This window comes from Rousettus aegyptiacus, unplaced genomic scaffold (genome assembly GCF_014176215.1).
Source record: "Rousettus aegyptiacus isolate mRouAeg1 unplaced genomic scaffold, mRouAeg1.p scaffold_m13_p_1, whole genome shotgun sequence".
Taxonomy (NCBI): Eukaryota; Metazoa; Chordata; class Mammalia; order Chiroptera; family Pteropodidae; genus Rousettus; species Rousettus aegyptiacus.
Window position 1 is genome coordinate 94,282,324 of NW_023416284.1, and position 26,144 is coordinate 94,308,467.

The 26,144-nt window shown below is 50.8% G+C and overlaps 2 protein-coding genes across 6 annotated transcripts in view; one reads left to right on the forward strand and one right to left on the reverse strand.

The window, feature by feature from the left end:
• Positions 1–18,430, forward strand: part of RAB44 (RAB44, member RAS oncogene family) — a 29,806-nt gene extending 11,376 nt beyond the window's left edge. For all 3 annotated transcript variants that reach the window (XM_016152636.2, XM_016152639.2, XM_016152638.2), the window contains 12 exons: positions 560–671; positions 2,379–2,553; positions 3,784–3,930; positions 4,584–4,674; positions 5,091–5,186; positions 7,028–7,215; positions 7,810–9,251; positions 12,600–12,681; positions 13,755–13,869; positions 14,614–14,715; positions 16,265–16,341; positions 17,819–18,430. In XM_016152636.2, the coding sequence (XP_016008122.2) occupies positions 560–671; positions 2,379–2,553; positions 3,784–3,930; positions 4,584–4,674; positions 5,091–5,186; positions 7,028–7,215; positions 7,810–9,251; positions 12,600–12,681; positions 13,755–13,869; positions 14,614–14,715; positions 16,265–16,341; positions 17,819–17,909 (2,718 nt within the window). In that variant the 3' untranslated portion in view covers positions 17,910–18,430. The remainder of the gene's footprint in view (positions 1–559; positions 672–2,378; positions 2,554–3,783; positions 3,931–4,583; positions 4,675–5,090; positions 5,187–7,027; positions 7,216–7,809; positions 9,252–12,599; positions 12,682–13,754; positions 13,870–14,613; positions 14,716–16,264; positions 16,342–17,818) is intronic.
• Positions 18,431–21,848: 3,418 nt separating this feature from the next.
• The window catches only part of CPNE5 (copine 5), an 89,747-nt gene continuing 85,451 nt past the window's right edge, over positions 21,849–26,144 (reverse strand). The window contains exons 20-22 of one of the 3 annotated variants that reach the window (XM_016152640.2): positions 25,646–25,703; positions 25,119–25,192; positions 21,849–23,939 (exon numbers count right to left, since the gene is read on the reverse strand). In XM_016152640.2, the coding sequence (XP_016008126.2) occupies positions 23,721–23,939; positions 25,119–25,192; positions 25,646–25,703 (351 nt within the window). In that variant the 3' untranslated portion in view covers positions 21,849–23,720. Of the gene's footprint in view, positions 23,940–25,118; positions 25,193–25,645; positions 25,704–26,144 lie in introns of those variants that run through there. The other 2 variants (XM_016152641.2, XR_004956348.1) reach the window with 2 other exon arrangements.

A 26,144-nucleotide genomic window follows, 5' to 3' on the forward strand; every position in this document is an offset into this window, starting at 1 on the left:
AACAGTCCCTAAATCTTTGGGGTTATCTGTTCCATCAGACAAAAATTATTTATAGTTCTCCTGGACAAAATCTGCAGGTTAACCTATGACTTCATTTAGTCTGGGACCTTACATCAGTCTCATGAGATGAATTATATACATTCCTATAGTCTAGAAGATGCTTGGGTGGCTTTTGCCCCTGTAGAATACTGAAAGGACATGCTTCCCCCCTTTTGGACTTATTTTTAAGTTTCAGATAATTTTTGGACACTGATAAACACAATCTGGGGAGGATTAGCTACTGTCCTTTATCGGGGTCCTAAAGGGATGAGACTCAGAACAGGTAAGTGTTGATGTTGGATGGAGGAAGGGACAAGGTGTGGAGGAAGTTCAAGGCTCTGCTGAGAGAGCTGTCCTAGATGGGGTCCGTGAGTCTCAAGGATAGGCCCTGGGTCAGGTTGGGCGTGGGACTCTGAAACTGGAGCGAGAGGAGATGGGGTGGCTGAAGACAAACATTTTTTGAGAGTGGCCCAGAGCCTTCCCCAGTGGCAACAGCACCCACTTTATCCTTTCTTTGCAGGCAGCCACGTTCAGCTTCCTGGGCAGTGAGAAGGAGCCGGAGATGATATTTGACTGGGTGGATGTGGAGCGGAAGGGACGCCTCTCCCTTGAAGAATTCAGCTCCGGGCTCAGTATGTCTGTCCTGTGAGGGTTTCTGGGGACTTGCAGCACAACCAGGTGTCCCATGCAGTGTGCCCAGCATGCGGCGAGGCTGGGCTGACAGGAAAGGCAACAGTGACACCTCACCAACCAGACGACCTTCACAACATCTCTGAGAGAGTTGAGGGCGTGGACGATAATCCTGATTGCTGTGGAGATGTGGGAAGGCAGTTGGTTTGAGGCAGAGCTGGGCCTTAAGAGATCTGATCATTAGCCCAGGAGATCTGATCGCTTCCTCCCCAACCAGCCAGAACAGTCGATTAGCCTGGGGCTCCCCTGAGCATCCTCCTCCTCCAGAGAGACCCAGGCTTGCTTTCTGATGCATTCCTTGTCTTCTCCCCAACAAAAAGCTTCCCTTGAGCAACAGGTTAAGTGCCCCCTAGTCTTGAGACCACAGGCTTTGTTTCTGTGTGCAGAAGTTTTCACATTCTGGCTTTGGTTAAGAGTATTCCAGGCTCTAAGGAGCAGCAAACGGTGAAGTTTCCTGCTCCCTAGTGGGGACCTCCCAGGTCCTTAGTCCCCACTGGGCAGGGCTGCTTCAATACTGCTTCTTGAGACAGGCTAAAAGGACCTAAAAAGACTAAGGCCTGCAGGAAACAATATTCCTGCTGATCTTCGCGATGAGAGAAGGCCTTCTGGCCCTGGGAATGGAAGGTGTGGTGTCCTTGCAGAGACCCTGCAAAGCACAGTTCAGCCTTAGATGTCTGCAAAGCCATCCAGAGTTCTTAGGTCTGTTGAGTCTCCAAAGGTTTGGGGGAAAACAGAGAGGGAGGCCATAAATCTGCATTTATTGGTTGGGGCCATCCTAGGTGGTGTATTTTGGTTCTGGTAATTGAGAAGCTGGGAGTGGGATTCGGATCCTGAAATGTGGGGGTTCAGAAGGAGCAATGCTGTCTGTGCAGCTCCAAGGGCCATCTTCATATCTGTATCCAATCTTGTGCACAACGCCAGGGACTTCCCCATGCCTGTGAAACAAAATCTAAACCCTTTCCTAGGGCCCACAGGGCACCATCCCGACTCTGCCAATCTCTTGGGTTCACTCAATGCCACTCTTCGTCTCCAAAGTGCCAATATGGCTCCCCTCTCAGGGCCTTTGCATGTGCTATTCTCTCTGCCCGGACTATACCTCCCTAGGAATCTCCACGCTTGCTTTCTTGTTATCCACCTTTCAGTTCCAGTGTGACTTCCTTAGGGCCCTCCTGACCACTCCTTCTGAAGTAGACCCTATCCAGCCTCTCAGTGGAAATTATCTTTTTTATTCCTTTGGCTCACTTAAAACATTTACTTTTTAAAAATGTATCCTTTTCACACTCACTAGAGCAGGGATTTGGGCCAATTTTGTCCCCAGCACAAAGTAGATGCTCAATAAATATCTCTTGACGTAGTGAATAAAGAATGCGTTGGCCACCATGGAGTTGCTGTGTGACTTCCAGCAAGTCTTTTTGGCCTCTCTGGACCTCTGATGTTCATCTGTAAAGTGGGCACAGTGTCACAGTGTCTACCTTGAGTAGACTCCCAAGGTTGACATGAGGAATGTATAAACATGGCCCCGTACAAGTGTGACCAACACAGATAAAATTATTTCCCCAAGGGCTGGAGTAGGGCAAGGCGGGGGGGGGGGGTGTCAAGGGCCGAGCCCAACTCCACTCTGTTCCTTTTTGTCCCCCTCTGTCCCACAGAGAACATCTTTGGCTCCAGCTCAGGCACCCACAGGCTCCGCAAAAGGAGGCCACTGTCCTCCAAGCAAGAATCTGCAGCCACCAGGTTCCCAGTGCTGGAGGAGGCCAACACTGAGGAGAAGGAAGCATTCTTTGCCTTCATGGAGCAGCTGGGGCCTGGCCACTTACTTCCTGAGTAAGGCCAGCACGGTGTATGCGGGGAGGGGAGGGCCAGGACAGGCACTGCCAGTCAGTGCAAGCAAGGACTCACCTGGACACAGTGCCAAGGTGGGAGGCTGCTAGGTAGAGCTGTGTATAAATTCTGGTTTGGCCACTTGTCAGCTGTGTGACCATGGGCAAGTGACCTAACCTTTCGCCTCTGTTTCTCTGGCTGAAGAGTGAGCATAAAAGCTGTTGTGGGATTAAATGGAGCCATGTGTGGAGATGTCTGCTCACACGGAGTCCATCCTACCCGTAGCCCCTCTCTCCCTATCCTGCCCTGTATTATCTGTCTTCAGAAGGATTAGCAAGCTGGGGCGTCAGCCTCCCAAGGGTACTCACGTTCTTAAAGACATGAGGTGCCCTGAAGGTGGATGCCTTTTTTAACTCAAAAAGAGAGTCCCCACTAGAGAAACATTAGGCATGGTGATGCCCTAGATTGGGCAGCTTTGGAGATAGGGGGGCATTTCCTCCAAACTGTCTCAGATTCTAGGTTCACGGTATTTACTCATGCTCAGAGAAGGAGGGTCCCTCTCCCACCCCTCAGGTCCCACTGGATCTGTCAGAGCCAGCCAGGGGCTCACCCAGGAGACAAACCCTCACAGGGCGGGGCCCAATGTTGTGGGACAGACAGGGTGAGACTTAGGGTACAGGCTGGCGGGGCAGGTGTGGTGGGGAGCTGTTTACTCACTTGGAATCTTGGCCAGGGCTCAGGTTTCTGTCTTCACAACTTAATTAAGTCCATGTGAAAGCAGCATTTATCAAGTGCAAACCGTGTGCCAGGCCCCAAGCGGGTACTTTCACTGGGCATGTCTCATTCTCTAGCAAACTTGCTGGGCAGGTCTCAGCTTCCTCTTTTTATAAATAAGCTCAGAGAGGGCATGGGACTTGCCCAAGGTCACACAGCTACAGAGTAGGAGAAGAGAGAAAGCAGATGGAAGCCCTGGGCCATCAGACTCCCAAGTCCCCACAATTAATCACCAAACCATGGAGAAAAAAAGTGTTGTGGGGGTTCAAAAAGGGAGAGAACACATCTCGGAAAGGTTCCTGGAGAAGGTGGCATTTTATTGCACCTGTAATGTGTAAATAGATTGTTTAGCCCTCATGCCCAAGTCTCTCAGAGTGTTGTCATTAACACAGACGGCTGGAGCTCCCCCTGCTTCTGGTCCCCCTCATACCTGATTTCTGGCTCTCCTTCCCTCCCCAGGCAGGCAGAGATCTGGCAGCTGTGGGGACAGCTGCGGCAGGAGGAACCCCAGCTGGCAGACAACTTGGAGGGTTTCCTGGCCAAGATGACCAGCCGCCTGCAGGAGGCACGGGCTGACAAGGAGGTTCTAGAGTTGACCCTGAGGAAGTGAGTGGGAGCCAGGGGTTCTCGCCCACTCAGTGTCTGGCATGCAGCGGGTGCTCTTTAAATTTTAGTTGAATCTTCATTGAATTCCCTCAGCTCCAGAATAATGGAGGCGAGGGGTCCACAACAGCACCTGGGAGCTGCATGGGGCAGAGCTGAGCTGGAAGAGGGCATGACTTAGGGGACCTGCGGGGAGGACAAAGTTGGGCTTTAGGTATACCAAATGTGTCTTGGTGCAGGACCACTATGGGACTCAACTCCAGAGCCCCACTCACGTAGATTACAATGCTTGTGGTGACCCTGGAGCTGGCATGGGCATAGCCTGGCACGGAGGTCTGAGTTATGGAGGTAGGGGGACGGTGACAGCAGGAGATGAGGACAGAGTGATGGGGCGATCTGACAGGGCCAAGGGAACCAATATCTTGGTGGTGGATCCAGGAGTTAGTGTAATAGGATCAGGGTGACCAATGTCAACAGCATATATGGGTTGGGGACTGTTATGGGGATGACTGTTCCAGGGTGACAGGGGTCGGTGATCACTGACAGAGTGAGATGAGCAACAGGATGGACTCCAAACCCAAGTCCAGACCATCTCCATCAGCAGCGGAGTCCCAGAATGCTGATGGGCAGCCTGGCTCACCTCCTATCTCTTTCAGGCGGGACTCTGACCACCATCGTGAGGTTCAGCAGCTGTATGAGGAGATGGAACAGCAGATCCATCGGGAGAAGCAGCAGCTGCAGGCCCAGGTGGGCTTTCCCCAAGCAGCCTGCTCCTTCCCCCTGCCCTGGACACCTCTGCTTGGCCAAGCAGCGGGGCCAGTGACTGGCCAGCTGGGGGCAGCAAGAGGTTACTGGGAGTGGGTCCTCTCATATCCCTAACCAGAGAGATAGGGTAAGGAGTGTTGAGCCAAGCCTTTATCCTTCTCTGCCAGGTCTTGCTATGTCCCTGGGAGGCAGTCCTTCCACTCTTTGGGCCTTAGTTTCCTTGTTGCCACAATCTAGGCCTGAGCCAGGGAAATTGTCCTGAGACCCCTCATTGCCGGGACATCCTGGACCCTGTACCCTAGGCCTGGGTAGGAGTGAAGTATGGGAAGGGCCGGCCCAGCCCAGTTGGGTCTTAGATTCTGCAGTATAGGAGGAGCTGAGACCTCTCTGTTTTCCAGAGTGACTCCCGGGACCTGGCCCTCAGTGCTCAGATGCAGGAGGCCCTGGAAGCCAAGGAGCATGAGGTGAAACAGCTGACTGAGGGCCAGAGGGAGGTGAGTGACAGGGCCTCCCTGGAACCTCAATTTCTGAGAAGTCGCCCCTCCCGTGAGGGTTTACTGGGCTGGTTGGGCTCCCACATGAGAGCAGCCCTCTGGGAAAGAGGTGTCTTGCTCCCTTTTCTGAACTTAGCCCAGGTAGTCCGGTGGGAGCACTGTAACACGAGTCAGAAGGTCTAGGTTCAAATCCCTGGGGTTCCAATGAAGAGCCAGTCTGCAAGGCTGAGGAAATAAGGTTACTTGCCTTGGCCTTAGTTTCTCCATCTGTACAATGGCAATAGCCACATCTACTGCATCTCCCAGGCTAGTTGTGTCAAATAGGGTAATCGGTGGAAAAGCACTGTGAAATAGGAAAGCACTGGGCAGACACGAGGTGTCAGTGACAGAGAGGCTTGGCTTCAGCTCTCATCTCCATTGTCAGCCGGGTGACCTTGAACAAGTTTTTAACCTCTCTGAGCCTTGATTTCCTCATCAGAGAAATGGAGTTTAGAACTCCTGCCTTAGAAGGCTGCTGTGATGGTTCGTGATACTATATTTGAGGGCCTAAGACAGTGCCTGGCATGCAGTAGGTGTTTTATATACTACAGTTGTTATTGTCTTGGAATCTGACCTGGCTTTCTGGACAGAATACTTGCTGGTCACTTCCATTTGGCATTGTGGCTAAGTCTTTGCGTTTGAGACCCTGCTGAGAGTTGGCATGGGCATAGCCCATGATGGATACCAGAATCCTTTTGGCACTGGGCAAGGTTCCCAGAGACTTCCCCACCATTGCCTTGGCTGGCCCTGTCACCTGGTTTTGCCCTCCTGACAGAGGTTGATGTCTCAGGTGCCTCTGGAAATTAAGGCAGGCACCTTCTGCTGAGGGAAGAGGCTGGACTTTCCACATGGGGCCATATTATCCTGTTCCCTGTGGACATGAAGTCTCTTCTCCAAGGCCTGTCATTCCTTAACCCAACAACTATTTAAAGTGCACCTACTGTGTACCAGGCACAGTTATAAGTTCTGAGGAACATGATAGGCACAAATTTCCGCCCATGGAGTTATTGTCTAGTCAGGGAGATGGATGATAAACAAAATAAGCAAGTGAAATATATAACATATTAGATAAGGAAAGTGCTAAGGAGAATAAAGTAAAGCAGAATCAAAAGATAGAAGGTTTTGATAGAGGAGTCAAGGATGATCTCACTGAGATGATGACATTGGAGTAAAGACCCGAAGGAGGTGAGGGGTGAACCATGTGATATCTGGGGGAAGAGTATCAGGCAGAGGGAACAGTGAGGTGGGCATGAGCTATGAATGTTCAAGGAATAGCCAGTAGACCTGTAGGCTGGAACAGAGGGAGGGGAGAGTGGTCGTGGGAGAGGAGGTCAGAGACGTAACAGGGTTGGAGTTGAGTCTGTTCAGGGCCCTGGAGACCATTATCAGGGCTTTGCGTCTCACTCCGGGTGATCAAGCTGCTCTTCATCTCCAAGTTGTGTGACCTGCTGTTGGCATAAGCGCTCCCTGCAGGCTAGATGGGGCTCAGAGGTTAGTAGACATTACAGAGCTTTGAGCAGAGCAGGGCATGGTCCCATTGAAGTTTCAGGCCCTAGTGGTGCTGGCTCTTGGTGTTTCTTACACAGTTCCCTCTCTCCTCCCTACCCTAACAATCCATGTCGCTCCAGGGTAGGAGGTCATGGAGCTAATTAGGGTAAAGAGTGATAACCGCTCCCCACAAGTCCTATGTTTTAAGCTGGGTCTCCAGGAGCCTGGAGTCTGTGCTCCACAATGACCTTGGGAGGCTGTTCATTGCCTGGAGGGGCAGCTGGGCTTCTCTCCTCACTTTCTATATGCTGCAGCTGGAGGCCCAGCTCCACCAACTCAGCAGCACAAACCAGGAGGCCAACTCAGAGAACCAACAGCTTCGGGAGGCTGAGCGTGACCTGGCTGGGAGGCTGGATGAGGTGCGGGAGCAGCTGCAGGTGACTAAGGGGCACCTGAATGTCGCTAAAGGCCGAGTGTCCTGGCAGATGGAAGAGGAACCAAGGCAAGTGGCTGCCATCTCTGGGCTGGGGCAAAGACCAGGGACTTCCTGAAAGAGGGGAGGGAGGCTCTGAGTTCTCTGAGGCTCTGGCCACCACCCAGAACACATAGTTCTCCTCCTTAAATCTCAACAACATTGCCAAACTGAGATTATCGTGTTCATTTCTTAGACAAGAAAACTGAGGCACAGAGAGAGGAAAGTCATGTCCCCAAGATCACACAAGTGGGATTCAAACACACACACACACACACACACACACACACACCCACACACACACACACACACGAGGTCTAGTGCAGTGCTGGATCCCAGGCAGGCACTCACTCTATTTGTTACAGTTCAGGGGAATGGGATGGGCCGAAATGGTCAGAAAAGGCTTTCTGGAGGAGGTGAGGCTTCATACAGGCCTTGAAGGATGAATAGATTGGAGGAGGGGGAGGAGTGGAGCACGTATGCCCGGTGAGAAGGACTATCTGAGCAAAGACTGGGAGGGAGGGCCAGCCGTGAGTTGTACAACTGTTGGTGAGGGATGTAGGCAGGATTGGTGTGACATCTACCTGCCCCTCCCCTGACCTTAGCTTCTCACGCCCTTTTTAGTGTTCCCAGAGCAGATGAGAAGAAGGCTCCCGACCTTCAGGCAATCTCCTCTGAGGAGGCTCCACTGCCTGGACTGTTTGGGGACAATGATGACTGGGACCAGCTTCTAAGCAACTTCAACAACCCCCCACATGGAGCCCTACAGCTCTCCTGGAGTCCACCCCTAAGCCCTTCAGGCCCCCAGACACCCCGCGTGGTCAGGCAGATTTCTATCTCAGAGTCACATAATTTGCTCTTTGATCAGAAGCCATCTTCAGATCCAGATGGAGCTCCAAAGAGCCCCCTTTCGGTGCTGTCCAAGGCCAAAGAAGAGAAAAGCGTGGACCCAGATGGGCAGGATATCAGCCCAGAACAGCCTGTCCATCCTCACAGCTTGGAACCTAAGGAGGAGTCAGGGCCTGGCTCTGAGGCACGCTTCCACTGGGATCTCCACGGGGCCCCAGCTGGGGAGTCAGGCAGCCTGGTAGCAGCTGCGCTCAAATTGCTCATTCCTTTGGAGGATGGACCCGCTTCCCAAGTGACCTCTCCCCCTGCCCAGGCCGCAGCAGGGTCCAGCAAACAGTTTGATGACTCAGATGATAAGAACTCCTGGCCTGGGCCTCTCCCAGCCAAACCACCCAGGCAGAGGGAGGCCCTCCATCAGGTCCCATACACTGCTGTCTCTGAGCTGGGACTGGAGTCCCTAAGAGCCAGAGCCCCCACACCAGGACTGGCTGAGCCCTCCCAGGGTCTGGAGCCTGGGGTTCTGGCTCCTACAGAGGAATTGGAGTGGGGTAAGCTGGGCCTGGATGTGCAGGAGGGCAGGTCTAGAGAGCAAAGAAGAACTCATGGCCAGGCCCTTGGGCCAGATGGGCTGTCTTCCCTCTCTCACCAGAGTCTGGAGGAAGAGCTCAGGGCTGAGGAAAGGAAACAGGTGGGCCAAGGAGGGCAAGGCCTCCATTCAGAGCAGTCGGTAGAGGCCCAGGGCCTGAAAACTGGGCATTCAGAACTCCCCCAGCAAGATTTTCTGCTTGCGTCTCTCCCCTATGACACACCACAGGCTCTGGCTGAAGCAGAAGCCCCTGCTCCTGGAAAACCATCACCTCCAAGGGACTCTCTCTCTAGGGGTGCTCAACCTGGAGGTGGAGGGCCCCAGAAGCCCACGCAGACCATGACTGAGTTGGAAGCCCAACCTATGCCTCCACCCACAACTCACACAGGAGAACAAGGTCCCCTACAATCCGGGGAACCAAGGGCAGAGAACAGGCCTGAAGACCCAGGAACAGACTCTAGGTTGGCTGGGGTGACCCCATCCCTAGGAGACTCCATAGTCAGCAAGCCTCCAGCTGACCCTGATCACATCTTCCATGTCATCTTCCTGGGAGACTCAAACGTGGGGAAAACATCCTTTCTGCACCTGCTGCACCAGAACACCTTTGCCACTGGGCTGACGGCTACCGTGGGTAAGGGCCCACCTGGGGAGGGCACTGGGGAGGGGAGACCCAGGGGCCCTGCCAACAAGCTGGAACAGGCAGGGAGTGAGCCATCTCTGAAGAAGCTGCAGGTTATGTCTTGGCCACAGGCCCTGCATTAGGCAGCATTTTATACGGGCAAACTCTTATTATTTTACTAATCATCTCTAATTACAGGTAATTTGCTTTTTCTGCATTGATCTGATTAGCTTATAATGTGCCACAACAACAAAGCACCCTGCAATTTAGGTGCCGGTTTGGGTTAGGTTTGGGTTAATGGTGAAAACAAGCAAGTCTCTACCCACTGGTTGGATTTGTTCCTGACTAGCCCCAGGAAAGTCAGCCAGGCTCAGTAGGAAGTTGCCTTGGGCAAGGTGAATATTTTACACAGAATGTATTTGTAGAATGTGGTATGTTAGAAACCTGGGTGCCTGAGTTCAAATCCCAGCTCTGCCACTTACTAGCCATATGCACTTAAACAAATTATTTAACCCCTCTGAGCCCCCAAATTCTCATCTGTGTAACAGGGACAATGACAGCACTCACTTCCTAGAGTGGTTGTAAGGATTAGTTCCGTCGATACAAGTCAAGTTTTTAGAATAATGTCTAAAAGTAAAGTGCTAATAAATATTAGTTATTTGTATTATTATAAGTAAATATTTAAAGGTGTCTAAGTCAGTGGCTCCTGTAGTTAAAATGTCCCAAAGCACAAAGCTTCTTCTCTCTAAAAATATTGGACTATATGGCCACTCGATAGTTATATAGAACCACAAAAAAGCAAGCTCATGAAAATCTGCTTAGGAACAAAAATGGAGGGATCCACGTCTCTGTGTTAGTCAGAGTGCATGCTGACTTCGGGACTAGTACCAGACCAGTGCATAAATAACAGTTCACACACAAGAGGGGCCCTAGGACAAATTTTCAAACTTTTCTCTGCCTAAGAATACTTACCTGGGCAGCTAGTTAAAAATGCAGTGTCCTGGAGAACGAGGAACTCATAGCAGGCCGGGCCTGATGTTGAGCATGGTTATAGGACCTGCAAGGCCACCACTATTAATCACCTAAGGTACTGGTTACTAACCACCTACAACGCACCAGGCATCTTACATACATATTTTTTTAAATACATGCCAGTTTATTTATTTATTTATCCATCCACCTATTATTTATTTATTTATTTATTTGTTTGTTTGTTTATTTTTCATGCTATATGGCTACATTTTATTTTTTTACATACATATTTTATTCCTTACAACAGCCTTAGCTATGACCGAGCCTCTCCCTCATTCTTATGTAAGTAAGAAGATTCTAGAAAATTCAATCAAGAAAAACAGACTGCATAATTATAAAAAGACAGAGCAAGGCTCCATGCACTGCTCACCAGCTGGGAGTACCTGAGGTGCAGGTGTATGATCCAAATCTGACCTCCGCCCAGCTGCGTTTTGGTGCCCCCTGGTGGCTGTCACTCATCTGGTTTAACTATGGCTGGAGAGGATTCTGGCTTCCTAAGTCATGAACATTTCTGCCCTCAGTATCACCCTCCTCCATTGCCACCCTCCTCTCTCAGAAGATAAAAACTAAAAGCCTGCCTGCATTTGAGAACAGGGCCGGATGGAGGACCAGAGCCAGAGCCAATTGAATTATATCTGAATGCATTTTTTGCCAAGCTTTTCCATATCTATCCTCATTTTTCAGATGAGGAAAACAGAATTGAAGATTTGCTTCTGTTTCTTGCCCTAGATGTCCCCCAAAGTTTATACCCAGGGCCAGCTGCCTTCCAAGCACATACCCCTACACCAGAAGTTTTACCCTCTTTTGGGTTCAGCATTGCCCTCTCCCTGGGGACGATCATGTAAAAGAACAGATTCCTTGGGAAAGAGAAGACATTATATTCCTAACAGTTTATGTGTTACATTGTAACATGTTTTGGGGACACAAGAGTGGATTGAGGAGTGGGGTGGGCAGGGAGGTAGAAAAGTGGGAGTAATGGGAGAGTTATTCAATGCAAAGAATAATTGTTAAGAGTCATTCAATAGATTACACAGTGGGTTTTTAAGAAGAGGTTGGGTGTTATCGCGGGACAGTGGGAAGAGGGTTGGATTAGATAACCTCAGAGGTTCCTGCAGACCCTGAGTTTCCTAAGACCTTTGGGAAGGAGGGCAGTAAAGAGAAGTGGGTGTTACAGACAACTTCTGTTTCACCAGATTGCTGAGGTCAAGTATCCTGGGGGCCACTTCTCCCAGCTTCCTGTGGAGAGCATAATGGTGGGGGGAGGGAGCCTATGGTTTCAGCTACCACTAGGGGCTAGCAGCAAGTGCTTACAGGGGTCACCATAAGAGACCTTTAGAAAAGTTTCTACCAGCTCAAGGCTAATATGAGGAGATACCCCTTTCCTGACCTGGCCTGGGCTCTATAGTCTCAGGGCTCCATTAGGAAAGGGGATGGGATGGGGGCAAATAAGCCCCTCTCCATCATCCGCTACTCTACCTAGATTCCTTGGGAAGTGGGGGTTGGCAGGAAGTTGTGCCCCAAAGATTTCAAACCTCCTTGGGATTTCATTATTGTCTCCATATTTCTGGGGACATAAACGGTTTAGGACCATGGCCACAGGGAGAGGTGAGGCTGTGAAATTCAATGGGGTAGGATTCAGGGAAATGAGAATGAATAATGATGCCATTCCCCCCTCCCCCAGAAACCGGGCTAAATCTTGGATGTAAGTCATTTAATCTTCACAATCACTGCAATGTGGATATTTTTAAAATGGCTGCCTTGCAGGTGAGAAAGGGAGGTTCAGAGAGGTGAAGCAACCTGCCTAAGGTCACACAGCTGGCACAGTGGCAGAGGGTGGAAAACTCACAGCACAATCTGTCATTTCTGAAGCCAGTGCTCCTTCCACCTCTTAGGCTGCCTGTTTACCCACTGTCTAGTTAAAGGGGGAAGATGTGTGAAATAATTAGGAAATGAAACAAAGAGTATTGTAAAAATAAAATAATAAAACATTTTTCTGAGTAGACTAAGGAATAAACAAGGCTGTGCAGTTGGGAAGACAGATCTGTCCACAGACGTCAAAACAAAGCAAAGTGCCTTACACTGGCGCTGACAGTCAAGGTGTGGGAGTCCAGTGGGGTCAGTGAACCTCATGGGCTGGGCGGCCAGGGCAGGCTTCTTGGAAGACGTGGGCCCTTGAATATGGATGGACTTGGGGAACAGAGGGGAAGCCCAGTAGCTGAAGGTTCCCATTCCTTGGGGCTGGTGTTGGGGATATATTCAGGTAGTCATTGGCTAGAAGTCTTGGATGATAACTTGAAAGTATGACTAATCCCTCTCTGCTGGTCCTAGGAGTGGATTTTCGTATCAAAAACCTGCTGGTGGACAACAAGTACTATGCGCTGCAGCTCTGGGACACAGCTGGTCAGGAGAGGTAATGGGCACCCTCTTCATTAGTGGCACCAGTAACCTAGGCTAAGCATGAGGTGACGAGGGGTGGAGGGCAGTCTTGACCTCGAGGGGTTCAACACAGGCAAGAGGCCACCGAGTGCAAAAGAAGCATCTGCCCCTGAAGGATTTAGGAGGTCAAGGGAGGAGAGATGAGTCCAGGTCCAGGACGAACACGGGGCAGCAGACCCAGAGGCCTCCTCGGCCTGGCAGGGCATCTGTGATGACCATCCCAACATGACCCTCAGCGACAGTGACCTGATTGCCTGTCCTTCTGAAAACACTGGGCTTCCACTTTCCAGTTTAGGCAGCGGTGATCGAAACTTAAAGGCACCTCTTCTTTGACCCAGTTCCACTTCTAGAAATTCATTCTCCTGATTAACTCGGACCTGACTATAATATTGAAAGGACCAAGAGTTGCCACCGCTGCACTTATATTATGAAACACTGGAAACAACCTAAACGTCATCAGTAATGGACCAGTTAAATAAGTCAGGGTCTAGCCACGCAATAGAATATAATGAAGCCACTAAAAAGACTGAGGAGCCTCTTTAGGTACCAACAGGAAAACACCTGCAAGACATTGCATTGACTGGGAAAAACAAAGTATAGATTACTTTGTATAGAATATTAATGAGTACTTGTGTTAAACAGGGGACAAAGGGTCGGTACGCATATGAATGTATAGATATGTGTGTGTGTGTGTATACACACATTTATGTACATTCATAAAATACCTCTTGAAAAATATTTAAGAAACTGATAATTCTGGGGAGGGAGACTGGGTGACTGCAGAATTGGGGTGGGGTCCGGGTGGAGGACAGAATTTTCTCTGGGTGTCTTTTGGTATCTTTTGAAATTTGAGCCATGAGAACTTTTATCTATCTGACAATAACCACACTGTAAGAAGGAAAGCATATGCACGCTCTCTTTGGGAAGCAATCAGAAGCTTCCTGAAGCTTAATTCTCCCACTTTGCTGATGGAGTGGCTGAGGTTTAGAGAGGCCATGGCCTCAGGTCAGCCCATCAGGCCTGGCCTCAATCAGACTCTCTGGGCAGGTACCACAGCATGACGCGGCAGCTGCTCCGCAAGGCCGATGGAGTGGTGCTCATGTATGACGTCACCTCCCAGGAGAGCTTTGCTCGTGTGCGCTACTGGCTGGAATGTCTCCAGGTGAGCAGATGGTTGCTGCGGTTGGCCCCAGTTTTTGAAGTCAAGAGGAAACTTGTATCCTACCTACTTCCCCTTTTCTCCCAGGATTACAAATGATACAACAGACATATAGGTGACAACCGAGAGCATATGGCTGGATGGGCTGGGCGTAGTACAAAGAAACCACAACTATATAATACAGCCTCTAAAACAAACTACTTCGTTTATCCTATGAACATTTCTTTACTACATACAGCAGCTTTGTGATGTCTTAACACCTGGAGATAGTGCGATTCTAGTACCACTCTAGGTGATAATTCCTCGTTCTTCCCCCTACCCCACTCCCACATACTTAATCGATACACGTATGTTGAAATTCTGCAATATATACTAGCACAGCAGAAGGATCTGAAGTAAGACATGTCCTCTTCTTTCTAGAAGTTTCTAGTCTAGTTGAAGAGATGCAAAAGAAGTAGGATAAGGTAATATATAAAGGGAGGCTTCCTGGGGGAGGTACCTTTGAGGTTAGCCTTGGAAAGTGGGTGACATGTTTGCAAGCAGATAATAGGGGCAGCCTCACTATAGATGGAGGGGGCAGTGTTGAGGTAGGAAGGGTGTGGAGTGAGCGTGACATGGAAAGGTAGGCATGTACAAAGGGAGGAGGCAAGTTGCCAGCTCCTTGGAAGACAGAGCCAAACCCACCCAGGGCCCGGCACACAGCAGGCACTCACCCTGTGTGGCTGAGAGAATGTATTCTGTGTGCAGGACTCAGGGTCCGATGGAGTGGTCATTCTTCTCCTGGGAAACAAAGTGGACTGTGACGAGGAGCGGCAGGTGTCCACTGAGGCTGGGGAACAACTAGCCCAGGTGAGTATCTGGGCATTGGCCCCTTCTGCAGCCTGGACTGGGCAGATCCTTCCCCTGGAGGGCAGTGAACAGGTTACCCTGGTATGGGCAACCAACAGGGTCCCATTGCCATTTCTATCCCTGCCTGGCTAATGGACAGGTCAGAATGGACAGAAGCCTAGCCACCTGCCTCCCACCCACACCAGCCTTAGATCTAAACATGAGACTATAATAGTGGACATGACATTGAACCTTGCTGTTGAATTAGCAGATCACCACCCAATGTCCTGACCTGCATAAAAAAATATCTTCAGAGTAAAAAGGTTTTTTAAAGCTTTACTTAAAATTCCCAATCAGATCTGAATTTTATCTCTGGTCTCTAATTAACATAACATTCCTTCTAATTTATTCTATTTTAAGACTCAAATTCTTCCCCAGGAAGATTGCATCAAAAGCCCCGCCACAAGACAGTGGGTACTATTTATTTATGAATAGAATTTGACCACATTCCAGAAAATCTGAAGAATCATAAAGAAAAAGACCGCTCCTTGCCCCACCTCTGACACAACCCCCCTTGGCATTTCCCCACTGTATTCCTTCCCGTTTCTCCTCTTATTTCTCATACTCATGAGGTCATCATTGTGGCGCCTGGTTGGCGGAAATTTTTTCCTCTTAAAAGTAGTAAGTAGCTCATCTCTTTGACATAGTAATTCCTCCTCTAGCAATTTATCCTAAGAAGCAGAAATAATAACCCTTAAGAGAATAATGTAATGGATACCCATGTATAATATATAATCAAACGTGTTTATACGAGGATGTTCTTTACGGTAGTGTTTATAAGGACAAACATTGGACAGCAGTTGGTGGTTAAACTCTGGAGGTTCATGAGAGAGGCTAGCATTTGCCATTTAGAGTTCCATCCTGGGAAAATATTTCGGGGTGTAAAGGAGGTGCTTACAATATAACGTGAAGTCAGAAAAGGAGCTGCAAACCTGGGTACAGGTGAAGGTGACCCCTATGAGACTGCTGATATTTGACTGTTTGGGGCCCACCCAAACAGCAATTTCATATGGCTTAATCTAACAATATGACATTTAGCCCATCCCACCCCCCCCCAATAAAATGTTATATAAAACAGAATGGAAATATATACCCAAACACTAACAGGAATGGCTTAGTACTTTTTTGTACTTTTTCATTCTATATTTTTTAATATTTCCCCAATTCAATATTTCGGAATCAAAAAAACATAACTAATGGTTTAAAAACATCAAGGACATTTCTCCAAATTGGGTCATAGGTTTCCCACTGTCACTCTGAAGGCTGTGGAATGTTTCTGAGGTGTCATCTTTGACACCTTGGCCAGTCAGGGTGGAGGGGCGGTGGGCAGAGGTTTGAGGCTGGGGGTCATGAGCCACACTGAGAAGGGGCTGCCTCACCCTGTTGGGGTGGCCTCGGGACCTACTGGCTGGGACTCTGTCTGCCAACCAGGCTTTTGGTGGTGGAAGCTCTTCCTGGACTCTAGTGGTCTTCCCCAAGGCACCCATCCCCCTGTCTGTCTGGCCTGCAGGAGCTAGGGGTCGCCTTTGGAGAGTGCAGCGCTGCCCTGGGTCACAACATCCTGGAGCCCATGGTGAACCTGGCCCGGTGAGTGTCCCCCCACTGCCTCCCAGGCAGAATCCTCTGAGCAGCCTTCAGCTGACCCCTGCGGGGGGGGAAGGCCCATTCTAGGAAGAACCTATGAAACCACAGGGCTCGCAAGTCTGGGGAAGGAGAACACTGCGTGCAGAGTCCTGGCTCCAGTCCTACTAGCCCCGTTAGCTGCACGTCGCCTCCCCAAATCCACAAAAGCCTCAGTTTTCTCATCTGTAAAGTACAGCGGGAGGACAAGAGTCACTCTCCAGCTCCCAGTCTTCTAGTGACTGCCCCTGGCTTTAGAATAAAATCCAAGTGCCTCACAATGTCCTGCATTGTCTCCAGTGCCATTTCCTTTGCCCCAGCGTGCGTGTGCAAGCGCGCACACACACACACACACACACACACACACTCACTTACACACTAAGCTTCAGCCATTTAGAGGGGCCATCCCGGACCATTTCTCCTCCCATCACTATTTCGGATCTCCGTCCTCTGTACCCTTTAAAGCCCTTCCAGATGAACTGTAATTACACATGCATTTGTCTATTTTCTTGTTGCCATTGGCCTCTTCCCACCCTAGGCTATAGCTCAGGAGGGAAGGACTGTGTCTGTTTTATTCAGCCCCTCTCCCCACACTCAGGCCTGACAAATACTAGGTGCTCAATAAATGAATGAAATAAGCGAGGGTGGAGGGGTATCAGACAGGTGATCTCTAAGCTCCTTCCCTGACAAAGCAACTAGAGTGAGCTTGCTAAACTGCAAACCTGCTTAGGCCATGATTCCCACCTGCAAAAAACTGCTCAGTGGCTTCCCTTTGGTTTAGGGCAAAGGTTCTTTCCAGGCCCACAGAGCCTCGAACCCCTGCTGCCTCCAAGCCTTCTTTCTGGCCACTCAGTCCTTAGGTTCTGTGATTTAGCACAGAGCCCGGTACACAGTAAATGTATTGTGAGTGAATAAATGAATAAATGAATAAATGAATAAATGAATAAATGAAGGGGATTCTTTTACTGCCCAAACCCCCAAGCTCTCTCTTGGCTCTGAGCCTTGCCTGCTGCCTGGAATGCAGCCCCCTCTTCTGCAAAAAAGCCCTTGTCCACTGCTCCATCTCAGCCCTAACACTGCTGCTCCCTTTCTGGTGTGGAGTCCCTCTGGGTGCTTCCCCATTCCTGAGTCCTGATCGCCAGTCTCCTCTCTGTCTGCCTCTCTATTCAAGGCAAGGACATGCTGGCTTCACTGTCATAATCAGTCCCTTGCACAGTGCCTGGCACATAGTAGGCAAGAAAGAATGCCAGAAAAGTGGCGAAAGGCCAAAGTCTTCGTGGACCCATTTTTCTGGTGCCATGTGGAATACAGGGCAGGGACAGAGAAGGTGGGAGAAAGGAAGCTTGGGGGTGCAGTCCCCAGGAGCCCAGCTTCATCCACGGGCTCCTCCCTGCTGTCCCTGGGAGGCGAGAGAGAGGACTGATCCCTGTGTGTGATCATGCAGGTCACTCAAGATGCAGGAAGACCGTGTAAAGGACTCGCTGGTGGAGGTGGCTGCTGAGAGGTCACAGAAAAAAGCTGGCTGCTGCTTCTGACCACCTGGCTTGGCTAAAGTGGGACAGTCGACCCCCTGGATGTTCCATTCTGTAGCACCTGTCCCACCTGCATGGACACAGCAATGACAGAGAGGGCCAGCAGAGAAGTTCAGAAGAATTCTCCTGGGGTCTGGATTTGGATCCCAGGGCAGGGGTCCTTTGCTCTCCAAAGGAGGACTTTGCTGAATAAATACACCTTGGAGTGGGGGTGGGGAAGTCTAAAGGAAAAGTCTAGAGAAACAACTTAAGGAAAATACACCATGATATTGGCTACACATCTCCAGGTGGTAAAATTATGGGGGTGGGGGTGGGGGTTATTTTCCTTTTTACACATATTCGTATTTGCGGATCTTCTACAATGACTAGGTATTTCTATATAATCAGAAATAAAAATAAATGTTGAGGGAAGGGAAAGATACGTTTCAAGGAGCTTGCTTTGATGCTGATTACTAATTGCTATTGCTTGTTAATTACAAAGTACTCTTTTCATTAAATCAGTCCCACTGTTCTGTGCCTGTGAACCTTGTCTCACTCACTGTAACTGTGTGCAACCATGGTGGGTTTCTTCTGAGCAGAATCCCATTCCTGGGGAGGAGCAGTGTTCTGATGGTCCCTGACAGTCCCCAGTCCCCATCTCCCTGAGCCCCACCCCTACTCCCTTTCCCCAAGATCTGCTTCTAAGACGTCACATTCAGGGATCCTACCCCCATGCCACGGTTTCCCTTGGTGCAGCCCTCTGCCCTGAGGTGTCAGTCTCTGGATGCCCTCAAGGTGTAGCTGGGGTGTGACAGGTGGGCACGTGGAGAGCAGTTAGGTAAACTGGATTCCAATCACTCATGGGCTTGGTTTCTCTTTGGAGCTTTTGTGGAAGTTCCCCAATTGCTCAACATTCATTTCCTGAAAGGTAGCTAGCTGCATATTATAAGGGGAGGAGGGGCCAGGGTTTTCAGTGCCCTTAGGGAGCTTGCTTTGAGAGACTTAGAGAGACAGCCTCTCAGTGTTGGGCTATCTCTTGTCATCTGTGTTTGCTGAAAACGTTTTCTGTCTCATCTGACCAGTAGCCACAATAATATTCACCACGTAATGTGGTCCAGTGTGTGCGGATGCTGAGCTTGGTACTTTGCAATCACTGGGGTGAATACCTCAGCTGAATCAGAGGAAACCTCAGTTTCATAGAGATAAGCAAAGACATTTAAAGAAACAGAGGTACAGAGAGAAAGAATGAAGGAAGAAAAGGGAGGCAGAAGGTATAGGACAAAGGCTTCCTATTTGCTTAATGAAAGTCTTCGCTCTTCAATTTTAAAAGGAATGCCTCGGCAGTAGTGAGTACACTGTCACTAGAGGTATATAAGCAGAAGCCAGGTGATACTTGGCAAAACGTGTGGTGTAGAAGATTTACGCGGGGCTCAGGGACCTCTTCCGCAGGTCAGTGGCAGCCAGGTATCCCAGGGGTGTGGGAGGGGCTGGCACCGTGGTGGAGAGTGTCCACCCTGGCCATGACAAGGCCCCAGGAGGTCTAGGGGGTCTGGTGGAAGTCTGAGAGGATAAGCTGACGGGAGGGCTGAGATTCAAGAGAGACGAGAAGACAGTAGTGATATTAGAATCCATCCCTCCATTTTACTGGTGGGGAGACTAAGATCCAGAGAGGGCAGGTAGCCTGGTAAAGGTACATGGAAACTTAATGGCAACTGAGTCGATGCTCCCAGTCCATCTTGGGGCTCAGATGCCTGTAGGCTCTACTACTTTTTAGTCGTATGACCTTGAACAAGTCCCTTAACCTCTCAATACCTCAGTTTCCTCATCTTGAAAATGAGATTCTAGTGCCTTCTTCACAGGGTTGTTACAAAGATAAACTTAGTTAACACATATAAAGTGTTTAGAAGAATGCTTGGTGCTTAATAAGTGTGTATCAGTGTTCATCATTATTACTATTATCAATTTATTTGTATTAATTCAAGGGCATTTGAGGTGAGTGGACAAGAGGATGGTAAAGGGACTTCCAAAGACAGTGAAGTATGCAGAGGAATGATCTGGCGGCCGACAGCCTGGGGTCCTTGATCCTGTAGGCCCAGGGACTGAATGGGGTGAGGAGAGGGGGCCAGTCACAACCTGGGTCGGGGCTCATAGTCCAGGAGAGACTTTCAGCCTCTTCTGCCTTCTCTGCCTGCCCTCCCCCAGCTCAGTCTCTCTCTCTCTCCTCTCTCCTCTTTCTCTCTCTCTTTCTCTCCCTTCCTCTCTCTCTCTCTCTCTCTCTCTCTCTCTCTCTCTCTCTCTCACACACACACACACACACACACACACACACACACACCCCTCTCAACCCAATAAGGGAAAGCAAAGTCAACCATGGAGCCATGAATCTGGGCCTGTGAATCTCTGAATGCCTTCCTTTCTTCTCTGTGGTTTCTTTTTCCAGTGTGGCTGGGGTAGGGGCTCTTTTTTGAGGCTCCTTCCTTCTCTTCAGAGCCAACTGGAGGTCTCCATCCATCTTACCCCATCTCCATGCCCTCCTTCTTGCCTCCTGAGAGCAGGCCTCAGGCTTGTGTGTTGGCCTGGGAACCAGAGAGATTGTCTCTACTGAAATTCCTAAGACGACATGGTCTACTTGGTAATAGGGTTACAGCTAAACACACATACATACCAATTCCATGGTTAAAAAGCTTGGAAAACACTGGTTTGAACCAAGTCAAACTGGTCTCTTTGCTGCAGGACTTATCAGAACCTTGAATACCTAAAGACTGCTGGGACTTTCTGAGAGGGGCTCAGTGCAGGCAGTTTCCCAAAATCCATGCCAGGGAACCAGCGTCCCGTGGAACATGCCTTAAGAAAGAACCCAGGAGAGGAGTTACAGTGTTGAGCACAGCAAAGGTGCTCTAGGTGCCCTGGGGCAGCAGCTCTGAGCTTCGATTCCCTTGCCAGGAGAGCATCTTTCCTGAAGCTTTCCCACGGGTGCCCACAGAGAGGTACAAGGAGCTGGTTATGGGAACTGCCCTCTTCCCAAGCTGTGACCCCACCCGGTTCCCACTCAAAGCGTATCGGAATGCAAGTCAGGGGGCAGCTAATTATAGGGACAGCTGTGAATCAGCTCTAATTTACCCTAAGATCCTAAGTGGTAAACAAGTCCCAAACTCTGGTGGAATTAGTACCAAATTTCTGGTGATGTGCAGGTCAGGAATGGCTGCCTGGAGGTCTAATCTGAGCAAACTTGCCTGGAGAAGGGAGAAGTCACCTTTCCCTATGATCCTGGTCCCCGATGGCCACAGGAATGTATATGTGAAGAGGCACGAGGAGGAAAATGATGTTTGTTCTGCACCTAAAGTGCAGCAGGTCCTGTGCCCGGCACACATGTCACATGTGCATATCTACATGTCACTCTGGCCACACGATAACCCTCTAAGGGAGGAGTAATGGTCCCATTGAAAAGAGCAGTAATTCACCATGGGATCACGGTTTGTGAGTCACCCTTTGGTGCCCACTGACCCTGGCCCCTCCCACTGGATTAGCTTTGGGACCCCAAGGTTGTAGGATTTCCTTGCTCGCTGTTCCGGAGCAGCGGGTAGCCCCCGAGGGTGCAACTATGTCAGTGTCTGCAAACCAGAGCAGGTCCTGGCACTAATACTCAGTAAATACTTGTTGAGAGATGAGTGAATGAGTGAGCAAGTGCAATAAAGTGACCTACTTGTTTTAGAGAATCATCTCATCATGTTACCTCTTCCACTTCAATGGCTGCCTGTTTCACTCGGTCACGCTGAAGGCCTCACCATGGCCTACGAGGCCCTATGCATTCTAGATTTTCAGCTTTCTGACCTAATCTCCTATACTACCTCCCCTGCCCTTAATGCAGCCCCAACCACACTAGCCTTCTTGCTGTCCTTCAAACACACTAAGCAGGCTTCTATCTCAGGGCCTTTGCACTTGCTGGAGCCCTCTTGCCTCAGAGATCAGCATGCTTCCCTCTCTCATTTCCTTGGAGCTCGTCTCAATTGCCACGTCCTCAGCGAGGCCCTCCCCGACCACCTCATCTAAAGTATCACCCTATTACATTCCGTCCTCTTATTCTTTCTTTGTAACTCATCGCCACCTGAAATTATGTGATTTACTTGTTTATGTGCTCACACCTATCTTATCTGTGTTTGTTGTAAACTCCATGTGGAGACAGGGCCTGTGTTTTGTTCATTGCTGCACCCCAGTGCCTAGCACAGACCCTGGGACATAGTAGTTGCTCAGTAAATCCTTGTTTAACAAAAGGTTGGAAGCGAGAGAGGAGAACCTGGCCCCTGTCAAACAGCAACCTCTGTGCTATTTCTCCCAGAAGAAATGAAACAAGGAACTTTAGTAAAAGAACCAAATTTACTTCAGTTTAAGGCAAATTCCACACAGAGACTGTCTCAGACACGGGCACGGGACCAGACAGCGCAGAAACACCACCATCATGCACGACAGGAAGGGAGTGGTGCTGGGCAGCAGACAGGGCAGGGCCTGGTCTCCGCCCAGGAATGGGAGGTTCAGTGGGCAGAGGAGCCCCATGCAGCAGAAGGGACTGGCATGCATGGCCTGTTCCCACGTAGGTAAAGGCTGGGCGGCTGGGTGGGTCAAGGGTGAGATCACTTCTCGCCTTTCCCACAGCAGCAGCAGGGGTTTGGGCTCAGACTCCAAAGCCCAAAGCTGAAGGACTAGGGTGGATTTGGGGTGATGGGATGGAACAGGGTGACCCTAGAGCCAAGACGGCCTGGGGTAAGAGGTTGCACTGGTGAGGAAAGGGATGAGGGAAGCTGGGCATGGGATGAATGGACTCTCAGGACGTAAGAAATGAAGGTAACTCCTAGACCATCTGGTCAACCTTCTTGCCTTACAGATGTGGAAACCAAGATCCAGAAGGCAGAAGGGCCTTGCTTCTGTTCCCACAGCATGCAGGCAGGGCTCGAACCCAGGATTCCCATCTCCTATCACTGTGGGATAAAACGGCTGTGTGGGAGTGCCGGGGCTGGGCTGTTTCTCACCCAGGCCTCCAGGTGGGTAGCAGAGGAGTGGGTACCAAGGACCCTGGGCAGCCTCTGGGGGAAGGAGGAGGGGCCTGGAGCCAGGAGTCAACTGTGGTGCCTGTGGGCCCACACCAGGGGGAGGCCTGTGGATCTATGTCTAGAACCAGTATCACCTGGGCTTGAGAGGCACCTGAAAAGACTCTGTGCCTTAAAAACCTCTATTCCTAGCCCATCATGGGACCTACAGTCTACCACCATCACCTCCCCTTTATGTATCTGCAGGGTTCCCGTTGCAAGCAACTGTCTCTGGGGGTGGTCACATGTTCAGGTGTTTGTGCCAATCCATCAGCTCATGGGGTTCACTGGGAACAGAGAAAGGATAGACACTGAGGTGAGGGTCAGGGGTCAGGTGGAGGAATGGATGGCACAGGAGGGGAGGGAGAAGGGGGATGGGAGGAGGGCGGTGCAGCCCAGGCTTCAGGGCCACACAGGAGCAGGAGGGACTGCCCAGGTGGGCTGAGGGGAACTCCAATCTCCTGTTGGTTTTAACACCTTCCAGGCTGGGCTAGAACCAGGTGTCATGGGAAGAAGGGAAGAGCAGGGGCCCAGAACCCCATCTCTACCATCTGTAGCCCCCAGCTCCCGTGGTTTGGGTCATAAGTGAGAACAAGAAGTTGGGAAGGACTCTCCAGAGGCCCTGCCCTTGCCAGCCGCCCAGACACACGGGTTCCAAAGGCCAAGCAGGGCATACTGTAGGGGCGTCTAGGACCCTGCCTACCCTTCTGCTGGCCTCCCTCGGCCCCAGCCGCCTGCCATGCATGGGCCAGGCTCAGATGTGTGTGTGCAGAGGGGAGGCAGGGGGCGTGTGGGCTGGGGACTGCGAGGGTGAGCTCGCTGGGGCCTCCGGTGGGGGGCGTGGGCGGATGCCCTGCGCCTTCATGTAGGACACCAGCTGGTCGGGGATCTCAGCCAGCACGTCACGGGCCAGTCGCGCCATGCTCAGCACGTGGTTGCCCGTGCGGTCCACGTAGTCCCTGAAGGGTACAAACTGGCCAGTGGGGAAGACAGGGTCAGGCAAGGTCCCCTGCCGGACCCCAGCCCCTCAAACCTCCTGTCCCATTCCTCCCCAGCCTCTGCCCACTTCACTCAACCCCTCTTCCTCACGGTGAATTATCTGAAAAGCTGACATCATAGTCACTATTCTTTCATTCACTCAGACACTTATTGAGGTCCTATCTCATGCCAGGACACACCACTGACCAAGATTCCTCAGTCTCTGAGGTCTTGGCATTAAGCACAAGTACTTAGCAGGCACTCAGGAAATGCGGAATGAATCCTCTGGCCTCTGGAAATCAAACCCTCTGGTCGCCTCCCACCTCTTGGGGCCCTCTCTGCCCTTTGGCCCTACTTCTCCTCTTTCCTCATCGGGCCAGCACCTCAAGTCAGGCCCCTCTGGCTTCCTCCTAGGGGGTGTCCCTCCCCCTACCCCCTAGGGCCTCAGGCTCACCCCACCTCCAGACCTTTACATAAGGTCCCACCTCCCAAATTGCCTTTGCTCTGGTTTCTAAGCTCACTATCTGGTCTCTACACCTGGAATGACCCCTCCCCTACCCCAATTTTGTTTGAATCCAGGGGGTATGGAAATTATTTTCCAAAAACAAAATTTTTATTCCTCATCGCCAAAGCACTAGAACTCAGTCTGCAGAAGGTACCAGGAGGGCGTGTTCTTGCTGAGCTACATCTGAGGCTTGACTGAACAGGGATGCCCTGAGGACCAAAACCTGTCTGCTCACATCCGCAACCTACTTGGAGAGCTTAAGACATTGATTCAATTAACCAAGGAAAGTTCTTGGAGAGGGCTGCCGCATCGCTACAGACACTTCTACCTTCAAGGGGTTTGCCATCTCCCTGGGAAGGTAGCCCAGCAGAGAACAACAGAAATGCAAATAATTAAGTGGCTATGCTCTGCGGGAGACCATGGAGGCCTGGCAATTTAGGGAGGGGCTGGCCTGGGCCAAACAGTGGTAGGGATGAGTCTCAGACATGACAGAGAGGGGCCCAGTCCACAGAGATCTAAGACCCAAGGGCTGACCCCTCTTCCCTTCTGTGGTGGCCCAGGCCACTCTGGGGCTTCCAGTACCTCCCTCTGGGACCCTTTCCAGAGAAACCTGGGGCAGGGGATGTGACGTCAGCCTGGCCAGAGAGACAGGCAGGGTCTGGGTTTCACCTGGACAATGTCCCGCTCAGCCAGCTTCCCCCGGGAGGAAATCCGCACATCATCGCCGTCCAGCTCTACCATGGCTGTGTGGGGAGGAGAGGCATGGGGATGGGGGGTTACTGGTGCCTACCTGGGCCTGGCAGGACAGTGTAATTTCCTCCAACCCTAGGCCCATCCAGGGCAGAGACCGTCAGATCAGACCCTCATGTGAGAGACGAAGAAACTGAAGCTAAGAGATGAGAGGAGCCCACGCATGTGAGTCTCTGACTTCTAGCCCAGTGCACCAGCTCCCCAACCCTCCCCAGACTCCCAGGGATGGAGGAGGGAGGAGTGACTCCGGCCTCCTCTCCTTGGGACATGGGTGTGGGGTGCACACCCTAACATACACACCCCTATGCAAACAAACACACTGTCACGCCCTGCCAGCTCACCAAAACAGTCACAAACGCCTAGGCGTGAGCACACACTCTTTGGGGCAGGGTCATTCCCAAGGGCCTGAAGTCTTTTGGGAAGCATCAGGGGGGATGAGGACTCACCATCGAACTCCGCCTGGCCCACGCCAACGATGATGATGGACATGGGGAGTTTGGCAGCCTGTGAGACAGCAGGGGATGGAGTGGGGGTTATTGGTACCCAGCCAAGAGGCCAATTAAAAGGAAGAGGAGATCATGGGTAGGGAAAGAAGGGTGGATCAAAAGAAGAAAATCAGGAGGACAGGGAGGAAATGGAAGAGAGAAGGATGGAGACACACAAAGAAACACAGAAAACATGGTGGAGAGGAAGAGAGGGCAGTAAGGGATACAGGTCCAGGGACAATGAGGTGGGGCACCAAAGAGGAATCAGGGGTAGAGAGGAAGGGAGGCAGAGGGTAAAATGCACCCCTCCTCTGCTCCTGGGCCTTCATCATATGGGACATCTTTTGTGTGGGTCTGGAAAGAAGGCCAGCTGTGGCTGGGATACAGGGAGACCACCTGGTAGAGGGAGCTATATTCCTGGACCTCCCACCTCTTCTATTTGGCCAGGCCTGGTTGGGGT